Raw genomic sequence first — 27,621 nt, forward strand, 5'->3', positions numbered from 1 at the left:
CAGCTGGTAAAGTTTGGATGTGGGGTGTCTCCCAAAGGTCCACATGTTAATGGTTGGCCCCTAGCCTGTGCTGCTACTGGGGAGGTTCAACTTTTAAGGTTTGGGGCCTGGTAGAAGGAAGTTAGGTCAGTGGGGATGTGCTCTTGAAGAGGCTATTGAGATCCCAGCCCCTTCCTCTCTCTTTGCTCATCTCTGGGCACCATGAGGTGAAGAGGCTTCCTCTGCCATGTGCTCCCATCATGATGTACTATACTGCCATAGACCCAAAGTAATAGGGCCCCATGATCGTGTATTAAAATATCTGAAACCATGAGCCAAGACAAACCCTTCCTCATATATATGAGTTCTTTATCTCAGGCATTTTGTCACAGCAATAGAAAGCTGACTAATATAGTAGCTGAAAATATTTGTTGATGGAATGAATGAGTCCTTTCTTCACATTTTGCAGGTGGGGGTATCCAAACACATAGCAGTATGAAATTCACAAAACAGAGCTATGATTTGATTTTTGTTTATTTGTGGCACTAAAAGAAATAGTGGACAGCTGTGACTAAGAGCAATTGGCTGGTAGCTCTTTCCTCACTGAGAAAGTTTAGCAACATTAATCAGACAACGCAAAGTTCCCATTCTACCTGATGCCTGGATCTGAAATAGTTATGAAACATTAAAATGATTTCATCATATTTTGTTTTTTTCACTAAGAGATTTTATTTCATGAACTCCTCTTGATATCTATTACTCTCTTGTTTTCCTTCATTTAACAAAACATTTTAGAGATATAGGTGAAAAATTACGGCTGTGGTTAAACTTTCTTATAAATACTGGTGACTGAGCACCTTGTGCTGCAAGAGGACTATAATATAATACAAGGACAGCTACTGAACTGTTGGGAAAAGCATCAGGATCACATCCAAATCATTAAAACAGAAACACAACTTTGACCCAAACTGTGACACATAGGTACCTAACAGCCTCACTCCTGGGTGCTCTGCAGGATTTCAGAAGGTTCTCAGACACTTCACCAGGCTCCATACTCAGGTCCCTGTGGAGCAGCCTGCTGTACTTCATAGCCTGCCAGGGAACGTCTGTCCACATGGGGCACTGACCATCCCTCCAACACCATCCTGATACCTTCTATCTACTACTTTGAGGGCCCAGAAATGCCCTCTCCACACAAGTAAGATTGTTAGTTTAGTGGAAGTTGTCGATTTTTTAAAATCTTAGTTGCTCCAATCACAGCCCAAGACCTTCTATGAAGTATTAGCCTCAAAAACTTGAGGAATAAAAATTGAATCGTTTTATTACCCAACATGAATTGTCTTTGGAAAAGCCTCCCAATTCTCTTTTTACTCCCTAAATGCATAGCATCATGTGGCATATAACATTCAGATTGTTTCTCTTGATTTACGGATTTTTTCCCCTAAAATTCAAAAGATTTTAAACAATTCAATAATTTTTAACTGTCTATATGTGGTCAAAGTCTCCAAGGTCCAAAATCAATCTAAGCCATGATTCTTTTCACTGTGCTCATAAATATAATTAAGCGTGAGTGCTGGGCTCCAGCATTTATATTCCCATTAACCTGCCAACAAGAATAGTTTATTGGCAACTTTAAGTATTCAGAGGCAAAACACATTTCCTTGGCACACAAGCCGCATAGCAAAGCAGCATTTTCTCCTCCTTTGAACCATTATGCAGGAACACTGAAAATCAACTGCACGCATTTTGGCCTGTAGACAAGAAAATAACACCAAATCTTGAGGTTCCTTGTCACGTGGAGTCCTTGAGTGATGATTGGGGGTGTCTTATAGGTGAGTTTCTGCAATTCTGACTTTTACCAGTGATTCACACGAGCAAGGGCACCTGCAAAGAGGATAGATGTATGGTTATTCAGGATCTGTGGATAAGCTGAGGCTCTAGACCGATGCTCAAGGACCCGTGTTCCTAACTGTCCTTGTAAACAGTGCTCGTGAAACACGCTGAGACCTTTTACACTGACATCCATGATGCAATCTTTTTAAAATAAAAATATGCCTGAAAGCTTTCTGGTTTTTTTTCTCTTTTAAATTTTTTTATTTATATATGACAGCGGAATGCATTATAATTCTTATTACACATATACAGCACAATTTTTCATATCTCTGGTTGTATACACAGTATATTCACACAAATTTGTATCTTCATACATGTACTCTGGATAATAATGATCATCACATTCCACCATCATTTCTAACCCATGCCCCCTCCTTTCCCCTCCAACCCCTCTACCCTGTCTAGAGTTTGTCTATTCCTCCCATGCTTCCTTTCTCTATCCCACTATGAATCAGCCTCTTTATATCAAAGAAAACATTCAGTATTTGTTTTTTGGGGATTAGCTAACTTCACTTAGCATTATCTTCTCTAACTCCATCCATTTTTACCTGCAAATGCCATGATTTAATTCTCTTTTATTGCTGAGTAATATTCCATTGTGTATATATGCCACATTCTTTAATCCATTCATCTATTGAAGGGCATCTAGGTTGGTTCCACAGTTTAGCTATTGTGAACTGTGCTACTATAAACATTGATGTGGCTGTGTCCCTGTAGTATGTTGTTTTTCAGTTCTCTGGGTACAGACTGAGGAGAGGGATAGCTGGGTCAAATGGTAGCTCCATTCCCAGTTTTCTAAGAAATCTCCATACTGCTTTCCATATTGGCTACACCAATTTGCAGTCCCACCTGCAGCAGTGTATGAGTGTACTTTCCCCCAAAAAATCCTCGCCAACTTATTGTTGTTTGTATGCATAATAGCTGCCATTCTGACTGGAGAGGAAATCTTCGAGTAGTTTTGATTTGCATTTCTCTAACTGCTAGAGATGATGAACATTTTTTCATATATTTGTTGATTGACTGAATACCCTCTTCTGAGAAGTGTCTGTTCAGATCCTTGGCCCATTTAATGATTGGTTATTTGGTTTTTTGGTGTTTAGTTTTTTGAGTTCTTTATATACCCTAGAGATTAGTGCTCTATCTGATGTGTGAGGGGTAAAGATTTGCTCCCAAGATATAGGCTCTCTTCTCACCTCACAGATTGTTTCTTTTGTTGAGAAGAAGCTTTTTAGTTTGAGTCCATCCCATTTATTGATTCAATGACTTTTTATTGCATTCAAGAAAAAGAAGAAACTGCTGGGGAATCTGGATATATTTGCAGGTTGCTGTCATTCTCCCAGGCTGCGTGCTGTCTCTGTCCCTCCCACCAGTTCCTCCAGCCTGTTTTTCAGTTCTTTGGGTATAGACTGAGGAGAGAGATAGCTGGGTCAAATGGTAGCTCCATTCCCAATTTTCCAAGAAATCTCCATACTGCTTTCCATATTGGCTACACCAATTTGTGGTCCCATCTGCAGCAGTGTATGAGTGTGCCTTAGGACACTGTACAATGGTGTCCTAATGGTTTGTCTCTCATGGCTGGAAGCAGGGCTCTCTGAGGCGGGAATCAAGATGGCCTCACCACTCTATCCCCAGCACATGGATATCTGAGTGAGCAAACGTTTGTGGAGTGAGTGAATGAATGAATGCGAACACACAAGTTCCTGTAACACTTGATGAAAAAAAAAAATTTCAACTGTTAGTTCAGCCAGGAGTCCTCCTGTGATAACCCAACCAAAAGCTAGATTCCTGGGCTTCTGAAGGAAATAAGTTTAGTACTTCTAAAGGCAAAAATTAAACCATATTTTCAAGTAAATAAATGGATTCATGTGAAAAGACACTGGATCTCTTGCTCTTTCACTGAGTTCGACACATTCTAAGTTGAACTGTACTATAACTTGGGCCACTGCATTTCACTTCTTCAGTGTGCCAAGTGAAGCAAATATTCAAGGATGCAAATAGATTTCTCTTAATATGAATGACCACTGCCACCGCAACAGTACCCGGGATATTTCCTGTGTGCTTCCCGTGTGATGAATGCCATTGTGAGCACTGTACAAATCCTATGAATATCAGCTCAACTTAATAAATGATGCATTATTTCCACTGTTAGGGGTATTGTCACTAACATAAAGATGACAAAATTGAAATCTAGGGAGGGCAATTTGCTTCTAATCAAGGGCTTATAAGTAGTGACTCACAGGCCACCCAAATAGAGAGCAGGGGCCCTCTGCCCACTCACTCACACACCTCAAATGCCTCTTGTATTCACAAGGCCCACTAGCCCTCTGACCTCTCAGCTCCATCAGCACCACCTCCACATTCAGTGGTCCCCGCCTCCCTGGGCAGCCTTTTGATGAAGCTTAAGATGAGGTATGTGGTAGCAGCCCATATAATAGCTAGCATTTCTGAAGCATCTTTGCTCCAGGCATCGAGCCACCCCTGAACACACTCTCCTTCATTTTGTCCCTCACAATAGTCTTAACAGGAAAAAATGAAGCCCAAAGGCCCTGAAAACCTGGGAGGGGTATGCGGATAGGCCAGTGTCTATCTGACACTGATGGCAGCTGTGCCCACTTTCCAACATCTCCACACAGCTCTCTGCTCTCGTTTCCCACTCTGGGTCCTTCTTCCAGGACACTCCAATACCACAGCTTTAATGACTACCTGTAGGAACACAAGGGCTCTGCTCTCACTATCCACTCTCCTGGAGGTTTCCTGAAGATCCTACTCTCTTAACAACAACAATGTCATGGGCTGCATGTTTGTGCTGCCTTTGCCTTTCCCCCCAAATCCATCTGTTGAGATTCTCACTCCCAGGGCAATGGGATAGCAGGTGGGGCCTCTGGGAGGTGAGGAGGTCAGGTCAGGACGATGGAGCCCTCATGAATGGAATTAGTGCCCTGACAACTGAGGATGGAGGAAGCTCATTCCCACCTCCACCATTATACTCTTCTACCAAAAGAAGCTACCCTCAGTGAGGAAGTGGATACTTGCTGAACTCTGGATCTGCAGCACCTCCATCCTGAACTCTCAACGTCCAGGCCCATGAGCAGTTGTGTCTGTTGTGTATAAACCACCCAGCCTGGCATTTTCTCATAGCAGTCTGAATGGACCAAGATGGAGAGGCACCACCTTTACTTCCAGTCCTACAGCTTCACTCTTCTCTATATTCCATAAGTACTTACTGGGGCACAGACTTTAGGGTTGGTGCTGAGGAGTCATGAACAAGGTGGGTGTGCATGGTCCTCTGCCCTCCCAGGATGATACTCTAATGGGAAAATGTGCAAATGACAATCCTGTGGGAATGAGTGATGTGCAGGGGAGGCAGAGGTAGTGAGACACTTAGTAGGAACGGATGTCCCTGGCTTTGGGGTCAAGAAAATATTTCCTATAGGAATGACATTTAATTGAAAAGCTGTGAGACACACAAATGGGAATTGGCAAGTGGCATTTATGGCAGAAGCAAAAACATGTGCAAAGATCCTGGGGTAAGAAGGATGAAGGCTGGGAGAGGTCAGCAGAGATTTGGTTGTGCAGGGAGGTCCTGTCATGGTACCTGCACTTTGTGCTGGAGAAGAAAGAGCCACCAAAAGTAGGGGAGGGACACTACTGCATTTGCTTGTGGTTGGGGTATGGGGTCAGGGCAGGGAGCCCCAACAGGAAGCTGTGGCCACAATGCACACTGAAGATGGACTCAAGATTTTTGGTGGGAACAAAGTGGGGAGAAGGGCAAAGGTCAAGGGGTACAATGGCCAGGGCTTAGCCTGTGCCCAGAGCAAGTAGATGCTTGACAGAGATGTGGCATAAGGGGAGGTGGACCATGGTTGTGAAGCACGGGGTGAAGAGTGTGGGGGGAGCAGGGCATTGAGGCAGATGGTTCAATTCTGAACCTGCTGAGCTTGAGCCTGTGGGCCACATAGTATGAATGTCAGGGAAGGGCTGAAGACATGGGTATAAGGCATAGCCCAGGACCAACTGATTGGGGATAGAGAACTTGGGGTCACTGGCATCCAGGTGGTGATGAGAGTCACAGTGGAAGAAGGGTATTTCTGGAGTGGTGAGTAGATCCAGAAGAGAAAGAGGCCAAAGGATCAACTCCAGGGCTATAAATAGGATGGACAGAGGAGCCTGTGCCCATGGAGAACACATGTCCAGAGAGGAGGACAAGCATAAGGGGCCCTAATCATTGCCTAAAAGCCCCACCTCTGAACTTTGCTGCACTGGGGATCATGTTTTCTAAACACAAGTTTTCTGGGGTGCATTTCAGATCCAAACCATAACAACAAAAGAATCATACAGGTTTGAGTTCCATAAGGTTAACTAAGAATGGGAAACGAAGACTTTAGGCTTGCTTGCTTGCTTCCTTCCTTCCTCCTCCCTCCTTTCCCTCCTCATTCCTTCTTTCCTTCCCTTCCTCCCTCCCTTCCTTTCTTCCTTGCCTGACTGCAATGGCTGGAACTTTCATCAGTGTGCTGAATAGAATCAGTGAGAGATGGACATTCTTACTTTGTTTTTGTTCTTGGGGAAAATATTCATTCTTCCACTGTGAACTGTGAGGTCAGCTGTCAGTTTTTCCTTGATGCCCTTTATCAGACTGAGCAAGTTCCTTTCTCTTCTACTTTAGAGTTTTTATCAGAATGGATGATGAATTTTACCAAATACTTTTAATGTATATATTGAAATAATCATATGACTTTTTATGTTTTTTAGTTTTTAGTTTGTTAATGTGGGGAATTATTTTTAAATGTTAACCAACCTTGCATTCTTGGGATAAGTCCCTCTTGGTCATCATATATTATCCTTTTTATATACTGTTTTCTTCATGTAATATCTTTGGTTTTGGAATCAATAGTAGTGGCTTAATAGAGTAAGTTGGGAAGTCCTTTTTCATATTCAATTTTAAGAAAGAATTTATACAGTAGTTTGGGTGTATGTTTGTGAACTCCTCATTGAAGTCATCTGGGCCTGCAAAGTTGTGTGTGTGAGAGACAGAGAGAGATAGCACATGTCCATGTGTTGTGCATATGTGGATTTCTAATTTAAAATTAAACTTAAAAATTTCTTTAACAGATACAGAGGTATTCAAATTATGTATATCTTCTTACATGAGCTTTGTGTTTAATAGTTTTTGTTGTTTGCAGTTTGTTCATTGCATGAAGTTGGTCACATTTTCCTTATGATGATATTCTCTATTTAATATTGGTAGAATTGATAGTGATATTATGCCTCTCCTTCCTGATATTGCCAAATTGTCTCCGTTTTTTTCCTGCTAAGTCTGGCTACAGGTATATCAATTTTATTGGTTTTGTTAAAGAACAAGCTGTTGGTTTAATTGATTTTTCTTTATTACTTTTCTCTTTTTATTGCATTGATTTCTGCTGACCTTTACTACTTATTTTTTTTCTGCTTACCTTGGATTTTAGTTTTGCTCTTCTTTCTCTAGTTTCTGAAGGTGAAGGTGAGGTCCCTCCCAGGAGACTTCTCTTTCCTAATGGAACAATGTAAGACTATGGAATTTTCATTACATACATCTTATATTGTGTTCAAGTTTACATTCACTTCAAAATACTCTTTCTATTTTCCCTTTGATCCTTTTATTTTACCTGTGGATAATTTAAATCTGTGTTACTTCAATGTTTGGGAATCTTCTTGAGATGGTTTTGTTACTAATTTCAAATTTAATCCTGTTTTAGTCACAGAATATACTTATTTGTATACTTTAAATAGAGTTATATTAACTGTTTAAATATCCTCATCTGCCAATTCAAACACCTGTGTTAATTTTACGGCAGTTCTAATTCATTTTCAATCTATCAGGTTTCATATTATATTGCTCCTGTGCATGCCCGATCATTCCTGAATGGATGTCAGACATGGTACATGCCTTGCTGGGTACTGGGTGGTTTTATATTCCTATGAATATTCCTGAGCTTTGTCTGGGATGCAGTTTATTAGGACATAGTTGGGTAATTTCAGGTGTTGTTTTTAAGATCTGGGGGGGCAGCACAGGAGCCAGGTAAACTACTGAGGCAAGACCCTTCTGAGTTTTCTACCCAATGCCCAAGCATTGACGTCTTCTCATCTGGATGGTGAAAACAGGTACTATTCTCAGACTGTGTGAGCTCTAGATACTGCCCTAGTTAATCCTACTGGCCGGTTCTATTCCCTCACTTGCATGGGATGATGAGTGATCCACGGAGTCTTCCAGAGGGGCCTCTGGAGGCTTCTGGAACCCTGTCTTGGTGCTATGGTGTCCTCCTCAGTATCTACTCTGCCCACCTCAGCTCTCCTGGCCTTGGCAGACTCTGGCACTGCTCCTCAGTCAGGGAGCTTGTGGATCTCTGTCTGGGTTCCCCTGACTGCACCACAGCATAGGCAGGAAGGAGAGGGACTCACAGGCCTTGCCCCTTTGCTTCATGTCTCTCACGGATCAGTGCTCCATCATTACTGGAAATGATGTTCAGCAACCTAAAGATCATGTTTTGTCTGGATGTTTGGTTGTTTCAGGTAGGACTGGAAATCCAATCACTGAAACTATATTTGGGCCACTTGCTGAAGCTCCCTGGGGATTCTTGTTAAGCAGGTGAGAACTGAACATATTAAAAAACTTTGTTTTGTCCCTATTTTTGCTTTGAAACTGTCAGCAGCATTAAATGGTCCACATTCACTGCTCTGGGTTAGCTGAGTATCTTCTAATGCCACCAGATCTTCCCTTTTCCAACATCTTACGTACAGCTGTGCTATCAATCTCTCCCTTCATCCAGATGGTATAAGTGACCTAATCACTCCAAAATATCTGTGTGTGCATGCATAGCTATACATACACACATATATACATCCTGAATCTAGAAATTCTATATAACTAGTTCTGTTTCAGCTTTATTCTTCTAATATTTATCCAAAACCAAACTCAAAACTCATCAGGGGTATTGAATGTTCAAATGAGTTTCAAGCTACTCACATGTGACCCACAATATGTGTACATTCCACTGAATGTGCATTCTATCTGAAAAACAACCATAAAAAATAAACTCCAGTAACATGCATATTACATTTTTAGCTGTGATACATACTGATATTGGCAATGCATTTTGAATGCATAAAAAACAAAATTCCATTTGGATGGTAGAAAGATAGATAGGTGGACAGATCTAATATCAAACAAATACAGAAAGATATCATCATAAGCCCTTGGGGGTAGGTGTAAGGGTGTTTACTGTACAATTATCTCAATTTTTAAATATCCTTGACATTTTTCATAACAAAATGAGAGAAATGATCTTTTATAAAATGAGAAAAAAATCAGGGCTTGTTAAAACTTAATTTATCAAAAGTCATAGGAACAAATGGCTGTGAGGCCTAGGTAGATTTCCTAGCCAATCTACCAGCTGACTTTGAAGTTGTACACTAGAAAACACAAATTATTCCTGGATTTAAAATAAGAATGTGTAGAAGTATTAATAGTGAGTACACACTTTGGAGTGTGGATTTTCATCTTGGCTGGTTGTGTCTAGAGAATTGCTCACCCACTCTCATCTTTTCCTTCTTTCACTGGTAAAATAGGAATGCTAGCCAAATTATAGAATTCCAAAAGAGTGGCTGAGATCATCTGCATAGGGTCCTCAGCACAAGGATTTTGCAATACCTTCACTATATCATTTCATCAAGCTTGCAGTTTTAGCCAGCCTCCCATTAATGTAACAGAATACCTGAGATAAGTCAATTCATAAGAAAAAGGTTTAGTTTGGTCCACAGTTTTAGAGGTTTCCCGTGACTGGATTGCTCCATGGTTTGGGGCCTGTGGTGACACATTGTGGTGGGAGTATGTGGCAGATAAAACTCAAACCCATTCACCTCATGGCAAGAAAGTAAACAAGAAAGTGGAAAGGGCTGGGACTATCCCTTTTGAGCACCCACCCGCAATGACTGGAAGACCTCCCACTAGGCCTCACCTCTCAAAGTTATGTGCCCCCCCCCATAGCACCATGAGCTGGGGACTAACCCTTTTAAAACATGGGCCTTTGGGGGATACCCCAGACCCAACCTATAGCAAGTAGCCAGAGGATAGGTTTAGTGAACCTATAATGAAGTTTTGGAGATAGGGCTGCAGAGATGCTTGAGCATCTCTGGTTCATCTAACATCCAGCACAGGCAGCTAATTCTCTTTTGGGATGCTCTCCCACCTTGCCAAGGAAAATCTCTCTGAGCCTGTAACTGGCAGGACAGGCCCAAGAGGGAAACTAAGGGGCAAGTCAGTGAAGCAAGGAGGGACTGATCAACCTCTGCTCTCAAGGCAGCAGCCCTGCTAGGACTGGCCTAGCAGTCCAAGTATCAGCACCAGGATACTTACATATCAGCACCAGGCTGGGAATGACCAGCAAAGGGTGTGCACAAAGGAAAGAGGAATGTACCTGTTCCTGAAGGAGGCCATGCTGCAAAGCAGAGCTCGGAAGTGTTCCCTGGCTTCCCACACATTTCAGGCTTTCTAAAAGATTCTCTCTTTATTTGAGTTGAACAAAGAGAAAATTGGTGAAGGGTCAAGGCTTGCCAAGTGAGGCCCACAAAGAAAGCTGTAAAAATATTCCAATTTTGTTTACTTCTTTGCCGACTAAGGAGAATAATCTTTATGTGGGTAAAAGGTAATATGAACAATGATGATAGGGAAATGGTGCTGAGGAGAATAGAGAAGTTTCTAAGATAGCATTCAAACTCTCTAGCTAAATTCCTCCCTTCCAGCTTGGGTGGAGAGGTCCAAGGCACTGAAAAACTCACATGGAAGCCTGCTACGCAGCACTGGCTGGCTCTGGAGGATGCAAATGGAGCCTGTGATAGAAACCTGGAAATGTACAAATCTTGTCTTATTTTCCAAAAGGAAAAGAAGGTGGATTCTTAAAGCTTGAAGTGGATTCCTGGCATGATTGTATAATGATTATGAAATAGAGGAGTTATGAGCACATGGACAGCAAGTTGTACTAGGACAGCCAGGAAGCATGGTGTACAATGAATGAATCTCTCTCTCCTCCCAATAAATAATTACTGAGTACTTACTCTGTGCCAGGAACTACAGAAGGTGCTGACTATTCAATGGGCAAGACTCACAGAGCCTGTGCCATGGAAGGAGAGGTGCACATTCAACAAAAGTTACACCAGTTGTTAGAGAAATCAGAGCTGTGATTTGCATTATGAAGGAAAAACTATGTGATGTTGTAATGGGAAGCTTAATCAGTTTGGGGAAGAAGAAAGGTTTGCTGAGGACTGGGTAAATATGGAAATATGAAGAATGAGTAGGAGTTTGCTGGTAAAGTGTGGGGATGTGGGGAGTGGTGTCTGTGAAGGCCCTTGGTGTGTCGGGGGCAGTCACTGTATTCAGTGGTCTCATGAGAAGCTTTCCCACCACCTTTCCTCTCGTAGTAAGGATAGGCATCTTGGAACACTGTCACAAAAAGAACGATTCTGCATAAAGAAGTGAGCAAGGACAAAATTGACCCCCTGTACCTTGATACCCTTCCAACTCAACCAGAACACAATAAAGGCTTACATAATGAGTTTCCAAACCCACTGTGTGACACAGCTGTACTTATGAGTCTGTTTGTGTCCTGACATAAATCATTATTCCTTAGTCCCAGAACTTGGAGTTCTCTAGCCACTTGTGATAGTGCTGAGGCTTAGAAGGAAGGAGAGCTGTTGCTGCCTCTCATTCCTGGCTCAGGGCCTCCTGATAGTGTCATACCTCTAATCGTTACTCACAGGGACTATGGTCAAGGCCAAGTGGTGTGATGTGTGCATGTCTGCATCCATTAATTCCTGCAGTGAGAAAATGGGCACCTGTGGGGGCCCCCACTGTGAGACTGGAACTTGGCATGGCTCCATGGGGCATTTCCCAAGGCAGTCAGGAGCTGATAAGATGTCTGGATGCCGTGGCAGCACTGACCTGGGGAAGGGTTAGGATTAGTCATTGAGGACATCTACACCCTACGCCCATCTGTCAACTGGAAACTACATCCTCGCCTTCCAGGAAGGTCACCAGTTGGGGCTCGCACAGCTCCTCTGTGAGACAAAAGACAAAATATGTCGGCAGAAAGATATGGAATTTTTTACCAAGTCCATACCTTCTGGAAATTTTCTCAGGTCAACCACAAACCCTGCCCAGAAACATGCAAACACTCTCTATGGGTCTTTCTCTGGCTGAGAACTTCTGCAGGCACAATGATGCTTCACTCATCTTTCTATGGACCCTGGTAGGTTTACTGAAAAGGCTTATGGAATGAGTGCTGGACAGACCCATGTGTTACATCTAAACACAGATTTAGAGGGTACTCGGTGCATATTCCAGGCCCTCTGAAATGATACATGTAAAGCAGATGGGCAAAGACACACAGACACACAGCTTTACCACTGATGTGTATGACGGGAAGAAAGAACTGAATGTGGAGGTGGGTATGTACTTAATATCATCTTTGGTAAGGGTGGACATTCTGTGAAGAAGCAAGAGCAGGTTATAACAAAGGTGTGCATGCCCCTTTGTAAGCTGGAGGAAACCCAGACAGCTGGGGACTTCTCTGACAGCCACAAACAGAGGTAGAGACACTGCTCAATTCACACTGTTAAGGCGGATGTCATTTCAATTATCTTGAAAACTGACAAACTCGTTTTTAAGGTAATCATTCTTTCTCCATCAAATGTACTCTTCTATGTTTTACCATAGGCAGCATTACTGCCTATGCCTGTATGAATTACAGGCAGGGTGACCAAATGTTGCATCTGGGACCATCAGGTTTTTAGTGCTGAAAGTTCCACATCCCAGGAGACATCGCTAGGGTGACTAGGAACCCTGGTTAAAAGGAGAAGGTAGCATTGCAAAGGGAGGAGGGGAGCCTGCAGACATGCACTGCAGCCCTCAAAACTGCCTTGATAAGGCCAGACCCAGGAGGCTCACCCAGCAAAGCCTGCTCAAGAGCCCCCACTAACACCTAAAGAGAAGAAGGAAATTCTGCTCAGACCAACTGTCTAGGGAGAGCTCAAACCCACACTGGACGGATATGGATGTCTTTATGTTTACTACAGTTTCCTCAAGGTTAGCAAAACTTCAAAAGCCCAAACAGGTAAAAGGAAGCTAAAGAAACAATAAGAGGCAAAGTTCAAAAGATGTGATGCCCAAGGGCTATAAAACATACCACAGTATTTTTGCTTCAAAGACAACATAAACCTTCATGGCCCATGCATAGCAGGAAAGTGCCATCTAACCAGCTTGTTAGAAAAATTACAAGTCATTGCCCGAACTGAAAATGTTTCCCTGATGACTTGGTCTACTGTTCAACAACAATGATCCAATGGGGCAAGCCCCCAGGACACAAAGGCAAGTAAATATTGGATTCAAGGGAATCCAACATGGTCTCTGGTGAGGCCAAGTTGGTCCAGTGGCAGCTGTGTACCCCTGAGAGAGGCTGAAAAGGGGTGGCTTAGGTAGAGGGGCCACCCCATTCCTGGCCTGCTCAGCCACATTTTCTTCAGCAGGTTTTATGTGATGAAATATGCAGAAGGAAGAGAAGATCCCAGGTCATTCAGGTATAGTAGTGATAGAGTGACACTCACCCCTGTCACTCAGGGCCTAGCTTTCAGACTGAGAGCAACTTGTAAACTTCTTAGAGCATCCAAATCTCAGAAGTGTCATAAAAATATTTACTGACCAGAACTTTCCAGGGTGGACATGGTGGGCCGCATCCAAGAAATAATCAAAACTTCTGAATGCCATTTAAGTAGCTGACAGAAAGCTGAGACTGTGCTAGAAATGACTGACTGGTCTCACACTCCAGCCAGGATGTTCCAGCCATGGTGACCTTTTCTCCAAGCATGACTGGGGCTCACGCCACCCAGCTTCTTCCTAGTCCCTAAGTGTGGGACTGGCCTTGTCTAGTCTGGGCCCTTCTCATCTCCTGTCTTTTCATCTCTCCCTACTTTCTTTCTCACAGCACAATTTCCTCTGTTCTTTTAGACTATTCCCCAGCAAGTGTTTTCTTTCTGGAAAGCATTCTCAGAGAAAGAAGATCTATGTTTAAATTTGTAGCCCACCAACTGCTAGTTATGACCCCAAGCAAGTCTTCACCCTCTCTGGGACCAGGACCCTCATGACCCCAGCAGGATGGAAAAAACAATTTCTATTTTGAAAAGCTTAAAAAAAATCAGACAGAAATGATGTATATGAACTAACAAGAACAGTGTGTGGTCACAGAGAGAAGAGGAGACACATCCTAAGACCCCTGATAGATGCCTGAAACTGCATCTATGTTCATGTAGTACTGAACCTTACATGCATACTTATTATGCATACTTATGGCAAAGTTTGACTTATACATTATGTACAGGGAACAATTGAAAATAACAGTAATAAAATAGAGCAATTATAACAATATACTATTGAACAAGTCATTTAAAACTTATGAACTGCTTATTTCTGGAATTTCCCATTTAATATTTTTAATCCTGGTTTACTGTGATGAACTGAAAGTGTGGGAAGCAAAACCACAGATAAAGGACAACTACTCTAATTCTACTCAGTGTTATTCAAAGTAGATCAAAAGCTTCAATGGGATATTCTGATAATTATCTCAAATCTTAATGTAAAGTCACATGGTAAACATTTAAAAATGGCAGATGTGTTGGTTGAAACTTCCAAAAAAAACTTGATTCAGGATGTAGCTGTCTCAATGTGAAGTTCATGTTGAGAAATATGATTTTTAAAACTCAGATTATGTGCCCTGGGGTCAGCCAGACCCTTGGAGCTGGTTCCAAATGCATCACTCACTTTGGACTTTTCCAGGGAGCCTTAGAAACAACAGCCCTTAAAATCTGTCAGAGGACATCCCAGGGCCTCTTTTACATCTTTATCAGAACTTATGCAGTCTAATTTTTATCATCCCTTTGTTACCCTTCACTACATTTCCTTTACTTCTCTGTCATTGTAAATAAGCATGTGAGGTCATTGATGCATACATCCCATAGAAGAGGGAAGCACAAAGCACAAATAAACTCAGAAAGCCCTGAATTATTTTTAACTTTTCCCCCTTCTGAGGAGATGGCATGAGATTTGGGATGTTTCACTGCCATTCAGTTAAGGATGTGTTTCCCCAGTATCCTGAGGTGAGGTGTGCTTCCATTGAAGACTGACTGGCCTCCTGGACAGATGATGGCTTGTGTCCCTAATCAGGGCCAGACATACACTGGCATGAATGCCTCACACTCAAATCAGGATGAGCCCTGGGGAACTGACCTGAGAGCTGGCACAAATGCCATCTGGGGGACATGGAAAGCCACAGTCTTTGGGCATCGAGGCAGCTCTTGAACAGGGAAACAGAGCTGAGACCTCTGAGCACTCACAGAGCCCTAATCAAGGAGGGACAGCCTTTACAGCCATGTTGCCTGGGCAGTCCTCTCCTCTGTCTCCTCAGGTTCCTATGTGTGAAATAAGTGGAGAAGTCTGCCTTGTTAATGGCCACAGCAGTGCAAGTGGCCCACATCCTATTTTCTGAGTGACCTGCTCTCTATAGAGCACACAGCTTGTTACCTAATGTCAAAGACCTTCAGTGCTTAGTCCAAAGCCAAGACACTTGGCTCCTCTGAGCCTTGCTCATTTTATATAAAATTGAGAATAATCTTTGGCTCTGACCTCTTGAGAGAAAACATAAGCTTAGTATATAGAAATAATCTCTCAAAAAATAGAAAAACACACCCAAGACTCCTTTTTATTAGCATAATTCCAAAACCAGCAGGAATGTGCAGGAATCAAGGGTCAATGGATTTACAGAACCATTTTGGAGTTGAAACACATCTCAGAAGCCATCTGGTCCAAGTGTTCCTTAATTTCTGAATCCTATTGCAGGAGCCAGAGATTCCACTGGGACCAGGTGGGCAACCGACTTGAAGACCAGCATCAGACTGTACAGAAAGAGGAACTGGGGAAAAGAATGCTCTGCCTAGGAGACTTCAAATTAGATCACAATTAGGCATTATGCTGGGAGAAAGAGAAAAGAAGATAGGCAGACGGGGAGCGGAGAGGAAGGAAGGAAAAAATGAAGAAGGGCAGAAAGAAAGAGGAGAAAGGAAGAAGGGACCGAGGGAGGCACATAGGCAGAAAGGAAGGAAAGAGAAAGGAAAAGAGGGAATAAGGAAGAGGGAGGAAGGCAGAGAAGGATATTAGAAGGAAAAGGAAGAAATGAAGAAAAGAGGAGAGGAGAGGAAAGAAGCAAGGAAGAGGAGTGTGCTAGCAAGCCTCACTGAAGGCCGAGGGCTGTCTGTGACGTGAGCTCTGTGGAGCCCATAGTGAATCATCTTCTCTAGCCTATCCATAGACCAGTACACTTGTGAGTTCAGGTGGGGGCTGGAAGTGGGGTTTGACCTTCACCTGCTGAGGAGCCAAGGGCTGGGCAGGCAGTGAACATGCAGGAAACTAGCCTGCTCTCTGGGGCCAGCTCTCACCTACCCACATCTGACTGGCCTGAGGCTCTCCCACAGGCAGGTGCACCTCCCTTTCTCTGCCCCCACACAGCACTCACCTTTCTCAATCTTGCAGCCCCTGTGCCAGAGCGGATAGCATCCATCAAGGCTTGCCTGGCATCCACTGGGTTGCTGAGGGTTCCTGAGCTGAACCTGGAAGATGTCCTTGATGCAGAGAGAGCCTGGGAGTTCGGTGGGGGAGGTGGCGGCAGGGCCGGTGGGGGTGGAAGGCCATGGTCTTCTTGCTGAGGATTTTCCACACCCAGTGAATTGAGCGCAGCATCTCGAAAGCTCTGGAGCTCTTCAGAAGCAGAGGAGGACACCTAACAATGAGACATTTAAATGATTGCTCTAAAGGTTGAGTATCCATGGCCCCCCAAATTTTCATGTATGAACTCTTTAATCCCCAAGGTGATGACATTAGGAGGCAAGACCTTTGGGAGATGATGAGGTCAAAGGGTGGAGCCCCCATGAATGTGATCGGTGACCTTATAAAAGAGACCCCAGGGAGTCCCTTGACCCTCACAATGTGAAGACACAGCAAGAAGTTGCAATCTATGAACCAGTAAATAATCCCTCACCAGACAACAAATCTACTGATGAGAAATAAACTTCTGTTGTTTATAAGCCACCCGGCCTATGGCATTTTGTTATAGCAGCCTCAAAAAGATAGTGTCAGTGTCTATACAGGTCCTTTTCAAGAGGGCAATGCACAGCTTACTGTCTTACCCTTAGACTTCAGATGGCTTTTCTGTGCTAAGCCCAGGAAGTCTCTCTGCCCAAGGCTTAGACACTTGTCCCTGTGTCCTGCCAAGTCACAGATCACAGGGACCAGGATTTGGCAGTGATGTCTTGCTGAGAACTTTCTGATCTCGTAACTTTTCTTGGCATGTGAGGAAAGAAACAGGGGCAAGAAACACAAATCTGACCAGTTTGGAGGGTGGGGAAGACACACACTCAGAACCCTCTGAGTAGTAAGTTATGTTGTTCTTTGAATTCTCCGTGTGGAAGCCATGGGTGATACCATGCTGCCCTAAACTCAAGACCATGTTGTTCCTGCAGTTATGCAAAAACCAGCACTTTATTCATTCCAGCAGGTGTGCAGTTGTATGCTGCCTGGTTATCAAAGCCCTGAAGCCATGCGGGTGCCAGAAGGAACTTGGAAAAGTGTTCCATGCTAGGTGCAGGCAGGGGTTATGCTTTTGGAAGAGGGTGGGAGAACCTCTGGGTAGTCTCAAGTCTCCTGTGCAGTGGCTGCCCCAGCCTCAAGTAGTAGCGTGCCTGCCTCCAGTGCCAATGTGCCCAGCAGGAGGGGTTGGCTGCTCTGAAGCTGGATCACCACCCTCTTGGAATAATGGCAGTTTCTATGCCATCTACATAGGATGCTGGTGGGGAAGGAGTGGGTGGGCACTGGAACCCATCTCACCAGGGTCTTTCTTACCTTCCTCAGGCTGTGGGCACCGCTGTGCCCGCGGATGGCGGCAAGCAGGGCTGATCGCTCGCTCTCTGCCTCTGCGTAGGATGGTTTCTTTGGCCCTCCCTCCAAAGTGTGTTCTGCAGTCTAGAATATTAATAGTGTCAACACATTTCACTCCAAAGATGGAGAAATATTAACTGTAAAACAGCTTGAAAGAAAAAATACTGCAGATCAGTTGAGGCCTCTAAGATCAATTCCCTGTCTGCTAAAAGGTGCATACAGAAGGACTCCAACTTATTATAGTTCAACTTTATCATGTTATGAAAGTATATCAGAGGACCAGTTTCTTTTTACATTAGTAAAGCATTTAATAAGTTACATGAAATATTCAATACATTTTATGAAATAGAAGATTTTGCCCAAATGGAGGCCAACCTAAATATTCTGAGCACGTTTAGGGTAGGCTACACTACACTATGATGTGTGCTGGGTATGGTGTATTAAATGCATTTTTAATTTCCAATATTTTCAACTTTCCATGGACTTACCATGACACAACCTCATTCAAAGTCAAAGACATGTAAAAAAGAATCAAATATTGTATATTTGGGGTAGCATCAAATGTTGCCTCTTAATGACAGATCACACCTATTATCTGTCCTGTCTTCCCAAGGCTGAGATGTGTGGTGATTTCCTGCCTACCTGAATAAGAATCCTGGGTCCCTGCTAGTGAGTGTGTAGCATTGGGCCAGGACACTTAGCTTTCCTGAATCTCAGTTTCCTTATCTGCAAACTGGAGGAAATTATACCCAATCATTAGTGTTAGCTTCACAGGCAATATTTTTGACATGTTAAATGCTTAGATAATAGAGGAAGAATGTCATAAATCTGCTTCTTTTGCTATTGGAGAGTTACAACATGCTGATGCTACAAATACAGTCATGTGCCACATAACAGTTCAGTCAAGAATGGATCACATGTACAACACTGGTCCCATAAGATTACAGAGCTGAAAAATTCCTGTTGCCTAGAGACACTGTAGGCACCCTGCCATCCTGTAGCCTTTGCTCACACATTTGGGTGATGCTGCTATAAACAAATCTATGTGCTGCCAGTCATATAAAAGGATAGTATGGACAATTACACATGGCACATAATTCTTGATAATAATAACAAATGACTAAGTTATGATTTATGTATTTACTATACTATAATTTTTATGATTACAGCAAACTCCTACTTGTAAAATAATGTTTTGTATACAATGTGCCATGTTACATCAGCAGCAGTCTCACACACCTTGTGTCTATCATGCCTTTTTTCCTTGGTACTAGGGATTGAACTCAGGGGCACTCGACCACTGAGCCACATCCCCAGCTCTATTTTGTATTTTATTTAGAGACAGGGTCTCACTGAGTTGCTTAGGGCCTCACTTTTGCTGAGGCTGGCTTTGAACTCATAATCCTCCTGCCTCAGTCCCCTATACTGCTGGGATTACAGATGTGTGCCACCATGCCCAACCTACCATGTCTCTTGATGCAGCAAGAGGCCATGTCTAGTGACTGATCTATACCATACAGTTTTGTGTGAGCCCACTCCATGATGTTTGCATAATGATGATATCAATAAGCAACACAGTTCTTAGATTGTATCTCCACTGCTAAACAACACAGGATTGCAGAGTAAAGCAGTGGTGTTGTCTGGATTTTTTATTTGCCCACTTCAGTATGCTATAATTTGGGTCTTAAATGTTCCAGAGGCTCATGTGTTAAAGGCTTGGTCCTCAGCTTGGAAAGTGGGGGAATCATTAGGATGTGGAGCCTAGTGGGATGTTCTAGGTTATTGGGGAGTGGCCTTCAAGGATATATGAGGTGCTGGTCTCTAATTCTCTCCTTTGGCTTCCTGGCCATCAGGTAAGCAAATCTGCCCCACCATGTACTCCCACCATAATGTGATGCCTTTCCACAGGTCCAAAAGTAATAGGTCAGCTGACTATAAACTGAAACCTCCAATCTGTGAGCCAAAATAAACCTGTCTTTTATTTAAGTTGGGTATCTGAGGTTTTATGTCAGGGTGCTAGAAAGGTGACTAACACACAATGTTTGAAGTCCAATATGTGCAGGGTCCCACCATACAGCATCTCTATTTCTCCTGCCGGGTGGATGGACATTCATTGACTGACATCTTTTACTCTCATGTTTGAGCCTGAAAAACCAAAACACATTCATTTTAGCCTCTTTACTAGTTCTATTCAAATATTCTTGAGGAAAGGAGGAGACAGACATTCTAGTTAAAAATGAAACCTGGGTGTTAATCCTTATTGCTATGCTTTTCCTGTCTCTCCTCTGATCCTCTTATAAAAATCTAGGACAGGTGTGGGTATTCTGGTCAGGACATCCCTTCACCTGTTTCCCCCATGGCCACTGCATTCACCTTGCGGAGTTTTTCCTTCCCTCCTGCAGAGTGGATGGCTTCCATCAGGGCGCTGTGCAAGGATGTATCTTTTGGAACTGGCCTCTGGACAACAGGTTTAAATTTTTTCTTTGGCCCAAAAATGCTGGGTGGCAATGTACCATCTGTTTCATGCACATCTGTAGATAATGAATTGGGTTTTTGTTCCATTTCTAGGACAATGTGGCTACTAGTGCTGGGCACTTTGGGAGAGTCAGGAGGCTCGCTTTTGTCTGGGGCCCCTGTATAGCCATTCACCAGTGCCCTGCTGGAGCTCTGAGCATCTGCCAGGCATGGAGGGGGCGGGTGTGCCCTGTCCAGTGCGAGCCCAGGGTCAGATGCTGAGCTGGTCTTTTGGTTACTCGCGCCTTGCTTTTCATTGAAACCACAGCTCTGTCCCACAGAAACATGATCCTTCTGGGAAGATCTGACTAGTGGGAAATAAGAGCTTCTGTGGACAGTGGCAGGACAGTCTTGAGTAGACAACTTCCCACATGTGCTGCTGACCTCCCCTCTAGGCTGGGCTCCCGCGGCTGACTCTCCCCCAGCATTGCTGGGAAGGCTGACGCCAGGCTGCTTTGCCTCATGTGTATGTCCTCGTGCCTCTGAGTACAGGTTGGGGGCTGTATCATGCTTCAAAGTGACAGGCTCTCCTGGTAGCTTTGGTACTCTACCCACATGACACTTTTCCACATTATTGTGCTGCCTCACCACATCAGTATGGACTTTGGGAGGTCCGATCCGCTTGGCAATCGCAGAGGCCACATACTGGCTGGATGTTCTTCTCTGAGGTTTGAGGAATGTGACTTCTGTGGTGTTAGCTGCTGGCACTTTCATGTGACAAGTGACTGAGGAAGGTGGTGGGCTACTCCCCTCTTCCAGGTGTGTCCTGCATTCTTGGGGGCCAGCCTGCTGCTGGGGTGCAGTCAATGTTGGGGCCACCTGGAGTCTGTTATTGGGCTGTGGCTTGGCTGGTATGGTGGTGGTGGTGGCGGAGGGGTTCCTCCTGGCTGAACAATCTGTGGGCTGGTTCAGCTGCTTCTCCAATGAGCTGCACCTCCAGAACTCCTTGACTTTCCCAATGGGTTGAGCTTCTGTTTCAATAACAGATGATGAGATGGGTATGGTCCTGCTGCTGTTCACATGGGGGCTCACTAGGTTCCCCAGCTCATCAATCTTAATGGCGCCCGTGGAGAGGGACACATTTCTGTCATAGCATCTCATCTCTGACTTGGGAGGAACAATTTTGTAGGTAGTGAGGCCGCACTTCAGTCCGTAACTTCCCCTGGGGGTTTGGCCTTGCTGATACCATGATGGTGGTGCTGAGACAGTGGTTTTTCCGTTGCTTTCCTTTTCACTTTTTGGCTGTAAATTCACCCTCTGGGCAGGATGTGTTGTCTCACTAAAAGCCAGAACAGGCACTTTCCCTTTCTCCTTTGCATTTAGGCCATCTATTTGAAGTTTTGAAATGAAAGAAGTCACCTTGGGCCCTATTTCAACGAAATTCCCATCTTGAGAGGTACTGGATTGGGTTTCCCTTCTGAGGTCATAGGAAGGAGTGTAGGGGTCAGGAGCTTCTTCCCTCATCCTTTCATGAGGCTGGCTGTGCCCAGACTGAAATGAGGCCTGGGGGTCTCTTCTGCAGGCAACGCTCCCCATGTCAAAAGAACCAGCATTGTTGTTTCTATTGGAAAACAGTCCTGAATCTATAGGATCATCTGAAACTTCCCCGATGAACGTCACTGGGATGGAATCTGCGTCACTGTTGGGGATGATGGCATCCTGCATACTGTGGTGGGACACACCATTTGTGGAGCTGGTTAGTGAGCTAGTGTCTGTTTCATAACTCTCTTCCATTTCTGAAAGAACGACAAATGCAAGTCACTGGTCAACATGGCATGCACAATCACCATACTGATGACCTAATCATGACCATGACTTTGACTTCCCTAGGGCGACTTTGAGTAAACTACTTACACTTGTGTTAAAATTTATTTTTTAATTGTAATCTACATTACCTGGGGCCAGAATTTCAACTTTCATAAACTACAAAAGATCTGTTTGCAGATCTATGATGCTTCCAGGTAATTGTTCAGTTGTAACATTTTGCCAATGCTGTTCAATAAGAAATAGATTTCTAAATCCAAGCTTCTGGAAAAATCTATTTTCAACACAGAAGCATGAAAGTGAACTTGACCTCTGCATTTCCTGTGCCCACCAGGAGCATGGCAAGACATACAAAACTTGCTCTAGCTTTAACTTCTGAAAGAGAGAATGACCAAGCCTGTGTTCCACAGAGTCATCAACTCTTCTAACTGCTGAGTGAGGCAGTGGGTTATGTGTTCACAGATTGTGGGACACTGTACAGCTACGTCAATCATAGCTGGGAAAGAAACTGGAAAGCAAGTTGAACGCAACTACTGATCAGTTTTATAATCTGTTTCCTCTTTCTTGTTTTAAGGCATCAGCAACATCAAATTTCTAGTTTACTTTCAATTTGTGCCTTAGAGAAAGTAACATAGCTCTTTTGTTTGAAAGATTTTTTTATTTGTTTACTGAAATTATTTGCACCTGCCCTGACCTTAATAGTATTATTCCCTGCCCCCCATATAGCAACAGAATAAAACGTTCCATGGGATGCTCCTATATAAATGGGTCTAATGGACAAAACTTTGTGCCTTTCCTTTTTAGCAAGTAAAGGGTTACAAGTTTTAATAAAAACACCTATTTATCTTTGTGCACCTTCTGTTTCCCTATCCAGACGTTTTCATTTTCTTAAATGTGCATGGGATACTTTTTAATGTGCAAAATTAGTATTAATCAGAGCACATTAATTAAGCACATCTTAAGCAGTCATTCAGACATTTCCATGTACTGCTTGGAGCCCTGATGGAAAGATGTCCATTAAAAACCATGCTCCCCTGAGAGCTCAGTCCTCAAGTCCAGTTCAACCTTCAAGTTCAAGACCTCCTGAGAGTTCAGCCCTCAAGTCCTATCTCTAGGATGATGCTGTAAAACCCTCTGAAGACTTCTTCCCTGGGTACTTATACAAAAGTGTACTCAGAAATACTAAACTTCAACAGATATGGCCACATAGTATACCACCAAAAGAGTAGGTTGGTGGCTCTTACCTTCTAGGTCTTCATCAAGTTCTGCCAAGGTCTTATGGAATTGTCCAGTAATGAATAGTTCTTCATCATTATTTAAGACTATTATAGCTTTCTCAGATCTAGGGAAGTCCAAAGAGTAAGAAAAAGCACTTATTTACTTCTCTCAGTATTGATTTAATGAACTCCTTTCTAGAAATATTTGAGAATGGGACAGTTCATCAAATTCAAGCAGTCACGTACTGTTTAGCGCACCATTGCCCTTGGAACTACTGACAGATTGTGTATTTGTGAGTGATGTGTATGTGCATATGTATGGTATGAGTGTATATGTGAGCATGTGTGTATTGGAGATGTGTATGTGGCATGTGTGCATATATGGGGTGAATGTGTTGTATGTGATGTCGTTTGAAGGTGGTATTTGGTATATTTGGGGTATGTGTGTGCATGTGATCCCAAAGTGTTAGCAATATCCAAACCACACAAAGTGCCATTCAGTCTGCAGCCTGAAGTCCAATTTTAAATTCTGCTGCACAATTCTACGCAGGAAGAGTGAATTAGGCAGTATAGCGATACCAGACTTCAAACTATACTACAGAGCAATAGTAACAAAAACAGCATGGCACTGGTACCAAAACAGGCAGGTGGACCAATGGTACAGAATAGAGGACACAGAGATCAATCCACAAAATTACAACTATCTTATATTTGACAAAGGGGCTAAAAGCATGCAATGGAGGAAGGATAGCATCTTCAACAAATGGTGCTGGGAAAACTGGAAATCCATATGCAACAAAATGAATCTGAATCCCTTTCTCTCGCCATGCACAAAAGTTAATTCAAAATGGATCAAGGAGCTTGATATCAAAACAGAGACTCTGCGTCTGATAGAAGAAAAACTTGGCTCCAATCTACATACTGTGGGGTCGGGCTCCAAATTCCTTAATAGGACACCCATAGCATTATGAAGTCAAACAACAATAAGTGCTGGCGAGGATGTGAGGAAAAGGGTACAATTGTACATTGCTGGTGGGACTGCAAATTGNAGGGGAGGGGGGGTGATAGTAGAGGATAGGAAAGGCAGAAGAATACAACAGACACTAGTATGGCAGTATGTAAAAACATGGATGTATAACCGATGTGATTCTGCAATCTGTATAAGGGGTAAAAATGGGGGTTCATAACCCATTTGAATCAAATGTATGAAATATGAGATGTCAAGAGCTATGTAATGTTTTGAACAACTAATAATAATAATAATAAAAAGAAATTAGCCAATCCCAAAAAAACAAATGCTGAATGTTTTCTCTGACATAAAGGCTAATTCATAGTGGGATAGGGAGCGGGAGCATGGGAGGAATAGATGAACTCTAGATAGGGCAGAGGAGTTGAAGGGGACAGGAATGGGTATGGGGTTATTAGTGATGGTGGAATGTGATCATCATTATCCAAAGTACAGGTATGAAGACATGAATTGGTGTAAATATACTGTGTACACAACAAGAGATATGAAAAATTGTGCTCTATATGTGTAATAAGAATTGTAATACAGTCTGCTGTCATACATAAATTAAAAAAATAAAAATCTGAAATAAAAAATAAATAAAATTAAAAATAATTCTGCTGCACAAAACAAGTTCATGTGCAATGGGAAATGCTTGCATACTTGTGTCACCTGGCGCAGTCACCTATACCTAGCACCTGGTAATAAGGAGTAGGAATATGAATCCCCGGTATGCACATGTAATATGGTAGCCAGGAGCTGGTCCAGCTCATTTCTATGTGTTAAGCTGTCCCTGAGCACTTGGGTTTTCTCTCAGTGACCCTCAGGGCCCCAGTGATGAAGGCTATAGGCTCTGGCACAGGACATGGTCATACAGTTCACATTGTCAAGAGAACAGTGGGGAGGACATTTCAAGCTCCTTGGGTGGTTTCCAGAAGCCCTGTCAACTTTTTAAGCTCATACCTTCATCTGTGCCGTCCCTAGCGGTGACCTACCTGCCAAATTCTGAAAAAGGACAGACTTGCCATTCCTCTATAATAAGGGGCTTTTATATATTCTTTGATCTGTTCCTTTGTCATGCTTTTATTCTGGCTTAGTTCTTGTACTGGGCAGGTGATGGAGGGGACAGGAGCATGAGGGGGAGGGCTGATCATGCCACCCACAGAGCTGTGCTTCCCTGGCCTGCCACTGGGAACATGAAGATAATGGCAAAGGTGATAGCAAACATGTAGCCACTGTAACAGTACAAGAGCTCCTATCCTTGCCTCTCATGCTCTTCCCCGATTGCCTCCTCTGAGACCCAATAGGAGGAGATGGCCTGGCAAGCCTTTGTTTCAGAGCAGGTGACCGTCTCATGCCAAGCCCTGAACAGACCTCTTTATTATACATTATCTTATTAGAATCCGCACAAGCAATTTATGAGATAGGTAGTGTTGTTATCATCATTGTACAGATAGGAAAGTATATACAGAGAGCCTCAGAGATCTGCACAAAGTCACACCAGCATTCAGAGCTAGGTGTACCTGCTCCAAAGCTTGGGCTTTGCCAACCAGGTGGTCTGGCCATGTCTGAGGCCAAGAGGCACAATACATCCCCCTGTGGCTCAGAGTGTCCCAGAAGATGTCAGCCCGCCTGCTCAGGAGAGCGGGGTGGTGCTTGATTTTCGTCAAGAGGACAATGGCATCCGTGAGACAACTGCTGCCAAAACAATTTGAGAGCTGTCTTTGCAAGGGCTATTGCCTCTATTTTCCTATTGTGCAGAAAACACAGAGACATGTCTAAGGCAATTGTCTCTCTTTAGTGAAAGCTGAAGGTTCTTTTCCGCTGATTGTTAAAATTGAGGACCAATCTCCATCGTTGCTAATCAGGCCCAGATAATGATGCATAAAATATGCCTTGCACAATCCTCACTTACGCAGCGAAGTTTTTATTCTGATAAATGAGTCTTTCTTTCTTTCTTAGTGACTATGTCCATTTGGGAGCCAGGAAGTGGCTTCAGAATCAGTCTCAGCTAATGTCCTCTGACAAGCCAGACAAAGGCGGCTGGTCGGAGATGTGTGTGCATGTGGACCAATTAATAAGGACCACAAGAGGTGCACAATTGTCCTTCCCATTGCTTTGGCCTTAGACTTTAATTATTTGAATGCATTTTATAAAAGCATTTTCTCTTGCATGGAATGTGACGGTATAAATAAATTTAAATATTTAATAAAACACATATCAGAAGAAAATATGGAAATTGATGGACAAAATAATACTTGCAGTGGAAAACAGAGCACTTTTAAAATGATTACTCTTGATTTAGGATGCTGAAAGCCCAGCCAAACAAAATTAATTACATACTTTTACTTCAAAGCATTTGCCTTTATTCAGGGTATGTGTGATCATATCACTCAAGGAGGAGCTGAAAAAAATAATATTAATAAGAACTAAAAACAAATTTAAAATAAAAATTACACTGCTTTTGAAAACATTAAAACTAGCAAAAATATGTAAAAATATATCATCTGGGGCTGATAAAGTTGCAATGAAAATGAGACATGCACACTTTTTACTGATTTTAACTGGAAAGAAATGTAGAAATATACACCAAAATACAGAACAAAAATCACTTTATCTTTGTAGCAACTTTGGTGTGTTAAGTCTCTGTTTTAACAATTTATCTTCAGAAAACAATCCAAAAGAAGGAAAAATATAAACACAACAGTAGTCATTGTATTTATGTGAAGAATTCTAAAATGTCCAGCAGCAGGGAAAACCGTCTAAATCACTGCATGTTGTAAAAGTCTTTAAAATCCGTAACTGACAAATCATGAAGCCTATGTAGAAATACAGACCTCTGTGTCATCTAGCACCTTTTGTAAATAAATTAAAAGACTTTTAACTATATGTAGGATAATTACGATGATGTAAAAATATCATGTGCCACTGGATATAGTGGTAAATACCTGTAATCCCAGCTACTCAGGAGGCTGTAGCAGGAATGGTCACAAGTTTGAGGTCAGCCTCAACAACTTAGCCAGGCCTTGTCTCAAAATAAAAGCATATAAGGGATGGGGACGTAGCTCAGTGGTAGAGCTCCTCTGGGTTCAATCCCATGTTTAAAAAAACATATATGTCATATGCCTGTGGACAAGGGTGGGATAAAAAATCCAGACATCAACAAACCAACCAGTATGATTACTAAAAACGATGGAATTAGGGTAAATGTTTTGTCCTTTTACTTTAGAATTATACTCGTT

The 27,621-nt window shown here is 42.9% G+C and overlaps 1 protein-coding gene across 16 annotated transcripts in view; it reads right to left on the minus strand.

The window, feature by feature from the left end:
* Positions 1-495: 495 nt before the first annotated feature.
* The window catches only part of Cobl (cordon-bleu WH2 repeat protein), a 276,860-nt gene continuing 249,734 nt past the window's right edge, over positions 496-27,621 (minus strand). For 14 of the 16 annotated variants that reach the window (XM_048786625.1, XM_048786627.1, XM_048786626.1 and 11 more), the window contains 6 exons: positions 23,401-23,498; positions 20,252-22,128; positions 17,843-17,962; positions 16,461-16,724; positions 7,323-7,399; positions 496-1,863 (listed from right to left, as the gene is read on the minus strand). In XM_048786625.1, the coding sequence (XP_048642582.1) occupies positions 7,331-7,399; positions 16,461-16,724; positions 17,843-17,962; positions 20,252-22,128; positions 23,401-23,498 (2,428 nt within the window). In that variant the 3' untranslated portion in view covers positions 496-1,863; positions 7,323-7,330. Of the gene's footprint in view, positions 1,864-7,322; positions 7,400-16,460; positions 16,725-17,842; positions 17,963-20,223; positions 22,129-23,400; positions 23,499-27,621 lie in introns of all 16 variants that reach the window. The other 2 variants (XR_007341762.1, XM_048786629.1) reach the window with 2 other exon arrangements.

This window comes from Marmota marmota, unplaced genomic scaffold (genome assembly GCF_001458135.2).
Source record: "Marmota marmota marmota unplaced genomic scaffold, marMar, whole genome shotgun sequence".
NCBI lineage: Eukaryota > Metazoa > Chordata > Mammalia > Rodentia > Sciuridae > Marmota > Marmota marmota.